At 37.7% G+C, this 3,932-nt stretch overlaps 1 protein-coding gene across 1 annotated transcript; it reads left to right on the top strand.

Moving 5' to 3' along the window:
* The first annotated feature begins 301 nt into the window (after positions 1-301).
* On the top strand, positions 302-2,088 carry LOC145609212 (transcription factor MYBC1-like). Its single transcript, XM_081664754.1, has one exon. The coding sequence runs from the start codon at positions 801-803 to the stop codon at positions 1,821-1,823; it is 1,023 nt and encodes a 340-aa protein (XP_081520880.1). The 5' UTR covers positions 302-800; the 3' UTR covers positions 1,824-2,088.
* Positions 2,089-3,932: the final 1,844 nt, after the last annotated feature.

Below are 3,932 nucleotides of genomic sequence, written 5' to 3'. Positions count from 1 at the left end.
TACTACCTAAATTTCATCTCAAATTATTTGCAACAATTAAACATTTTATGCTCACACATTATGTCAAAACGTTACAAATAATTTGAAAAGAGATAGTATTTTTTTAAAAAAAATGTATAAAATGACATATATGCCCTTGATATCCTAAAAAATACTTTCCTTAAGACGGCCAACACAATCTCAAGTGTTATAGAGAGAAGAGAGTATAAGTGTATAACTGTAATAAGGACCCTCAAATCCCGGAAAAATAAAACTATAACCCCTAAAAAAAAAAATCATAAGAAAAGTCTCCTTATTTCCTTTTTTTTTTTTTTTTTTTTTTTCCCTCTTTATATATTAATTTTTTTTTGTAACAGTACCCCATATTAAAAAGCTGAAAAGAAGCACCAACAAGATCCACCTCGAACACCCCTCCTCCACCACCCACCACCACATTTTCTCTCTCTTTCTCTCCATAACCAATTGTTCAATAACCATTTTTTTTATAGCGAAATTTCTGTTAATTGGGATTTAGTTTTATGGAATTATCTCAATTGTCTCCTTTTTATTCATACTTCTTCAATTATCCTTAATAAAACCTCACTAATCTTCTTCACTTGTTTGTTGTACCCACAAATAATTTCCCACCAAAATTGAAATTAAGCCATACCCATTTGAGACAATTAGATGAATTTTTTTGGGTAATTGTTGAATTTTTTTGGGTAGTTTGAATTTTTTTTTTTTTGTTGTTGTTGAAGGTTGTGAAAAGTTTTTGTACCAAAAAATACATACACATATAATAAAAGAAAAAAAGGGAGAAGATGAGAGAAGAGGAGTCAAATTGGTTCTCCAAATGGGACGAAGAGTTACCGTCGCCGGACGAACTAATTTCTCTTTCCCAAACCCTAATAACTCCCGATCTCGCCTCGGCTTTTGATATTCAAAGCCCTGGGAGCAACGGGAATACCCCAATCTCTATTCTCCACCACCACGCAACGTCATCGCCGCAGCTGCTGAGCCAATACCACCACCACGGGGGGCAGCAGCAGAGCAGCTCGGCGCCCCAGCCGCCCCCTAACCAACCCAACTCGTCTGAATTCGAGTCGTCCTCAGCCGAGTTGGGCGGGGGCGGTGGGGGTGGTGGTGGAGGAGGCGGGGCCACTTCAGGGAATGACGAACCAGCCCGAACCCTGAAGCGGCCCCGCCTCGTGTGGACCCCACAGCTCCACAAGAGATTCGTGGATGCTGTGGCCCACTTGGGTATCAAGAATGCTGTACCCAAGACTATAATGCAGCTGATGAGCGTTGATGGTCTTACTAGAGAGAATGTTGCAAGTCATCTCCAGAAATACCGCCTTTATCTTAAAAGGATGCAAGGTCTCAACAATGGTGGCGGACCCGGTGGTGTCAATGGTGGTCCCAATGGTGGATCCGGTGATTCTGCTACTGATCATTTGTTCGCCAGCTCACCCGTTCCGGCCCATTTCTTGCACCAGAGTGGGCCCGGTGCTGCTGGTGGTGCTGCTGGTGGTAGGCCCAATTCTGACCATTTCATGCCGTATATGCCGGTTGCGGCTCTTAATCACCATCAGATGGCGGCTGCTGTGGTTGGTCATCAACAAATTCAGGCCCAATATCAGCATCATCGACAGTTGGGCCATTTCGGGTCAGGTCAAGGTGGCGGGCAGTTTGAGCATCCGTTTTTGTCAAGGCAGGCCCAATTGGGCCCGAATAGAAATGGTATGATGCAGAGTAATTCTGGGTTTGTGGAAGATGTTGAGTCTGGAACAGCCAACAATGGTGGCAGGAAAGTCCTCACTCTCTTTCCTACTGGAGAAGATTGATTAATAATTCCCAAAAAAAAAAAAAAAAAAAAAAAAAAAAATTATGACAAACATTTCATCAATTTCAAAAAAAAAAAAAAGAAAAAAATTATAGTTGTTGTGATTAACTTGGGATTATTTGTTGGTTTCTAGTTAATTAATTGGCAATTAGTGTTTGTTGATGGGTAATTTAGTCATTTTTAGATAGGGTGTTATCATGGGGCAGTGTTAATTCTGGCTTCTTTGGACATAATTAAGCTTATATTAATATTATTATTACTATTAATCATGGTGTAATTAATTTAATTAAGGAAGGTTTATCTATTATATAGAGAGAGGTGTTATCATTTTCACTTCTGTTTATAATTAGGCTTTTCTAGTGACTGAGTAAAATTGATCATGATGTCACTTTTTGGAGAAGCAGCCTGCAATCATACTTGTTGTTTTTGAGTATGTGATCATGTGCTGATTATTCTTAGTTTTTTCTGAGGCCTTCTTTTATCATTGAGCAATGAAGAGGCATCATATCATATGTTCAAGATTATGTCATAAATCTTGGTTGCTATACTGTCGGACGGTCGGACCCGGCTATAGAATCGCCTTTTCCGGTAATGTCGGGATTAAAAACATCGGCCTCTTCGTTGAGACGGGGTGGACCGATGTTTCGACAGCCTTCATCTAGTGTCTAGTGGACTAGTGACTGTAGTAGTCTCATATCATGTAACAGTTCAAATGTAGTTTAAATTTTTTTTGTTGCCAATGTAGTAGTAGTAGTACTATCATGTAGATGTTCTTTCTTGTTGTAAATTGTGTCATACAATATATTAAAAGCCTCTGATTTTCATAACTTGCATGAACAAACTAGTATTGTTCTGTTGTACTAGTATTATACTTCTTCTGTCCTAGTTATGATCTCCTGAACATTCAACCTGTATGCATACTTAATTCGCGTTGTTATGTTGGTGACTGTTTTTCCTACATTAGGATAAACAAACAATGTGATTCTTGATCGGATTAAAATATACCGATATTCCTACATTTAATCTTGTATTATCGACGAGTATTTCTGTAATCTATAACTAGATCCATCGTATTCAGCCAGATCTCTTTGCGTTTGCTACATTTTATAATGAAGGTTGAATCATTCAATTTGCATTATTTAACAGCTGTATTAGACAACTCCATGCTGTTAGGACCTGGCAAAATGCGTGTTACTTAACTGATTAACAGGATTCTCTGTTCTCCGATCATGTGTGTGTTCGACAGTATCAGCTTCAGTTTCCCTGCACTCGAAATCGTTTGTGTTTTCTGCTGAAATGTCGAAAATTACGTGGGCACATATTAGTATATGTACTTGCAGCTGTAACTTCTGTTAGATCATGATTCATTCAGCTTCTTCCGCAGCAATTCAGGGGCTGGATCTTCGAATATCTTTGTGGTGTTATTTAGACCTCGCAAAACTAACTCATCCTCGATTCCAAATTATCTCACTCAGAATCAAAGTGATGTCCTCGAGATCATATTGTCCAAGCTAAACAGAATTTGACACGATCCAAGCCCAACCTATAAATTAATATTATTTTTGACGGGTACATAAATTATTGTGATGTGATTGATAGTGGGTACTAATCCGTGTATCATCATAATAAAATATTTGTATGATTCTATCCTAAATTCATCTACTCAAGACCCAATTCATTAGCTCTCCATTCACTCAAATATGGATGGATGAAACGATTCATTTGCCACCTCTAATTTTATTACTTTAGCTACAATCGTATTAATTTACATAACTGAATTGCCACTCATTCACAAGTGATTAAAAACTAATCCTGCAAAGGTGGAAGCTTCGATGTTGCTTCAGGTTTAATTTAAATAATAGAATCTTAAAGTGTCGTATTAAAATTGCTAATTATACATGATTAGGATTATATCATAATTAGGGAAGATACTAGGAATCTCACACATAACATGCATGTTACTGTAATATTTACAGCAATTCCCGGAAAAACAAGTAATATTTGGGGTGTCTTGGTTTTGCTTCTGAATAAATCTTTGTTAGAATTGGTGTTGCCCCTAGTATTACTAGGTCCTAATTTTAAGCCTGTTTATAATAAGAGCTTGAAATAG

The sequence above is a fragment of the Chenopodium album genome, chromosome 23 (assembly GCF_948465745.1).
Source record: "Chenopodium album chromosome 23, dcCheAlbu1.1, whole genome shotgun sequence".
Classification (NCBI taxonomy): domain Eukaryota; kingdom Viridiplantae; phylum Streptophyta; class Magnoliopsida; order Caryophyllales; family Amaranthaceae; genus Chenopodium; species Chenopodium album.
Note: the sequence above shows the minus strand (reverse complement) of the source record. Positions and strands in the feature narration are given on the sequence as shown.

Coding starts and splice junctions, on each gene's coding strand:
- LOC145609212 (XM_081664754.1), top strand. CDS start 801: ATGAGAGAAGAGGAGTCAAATTGGTTCTCCAAATGGGACGAAGAGTTA.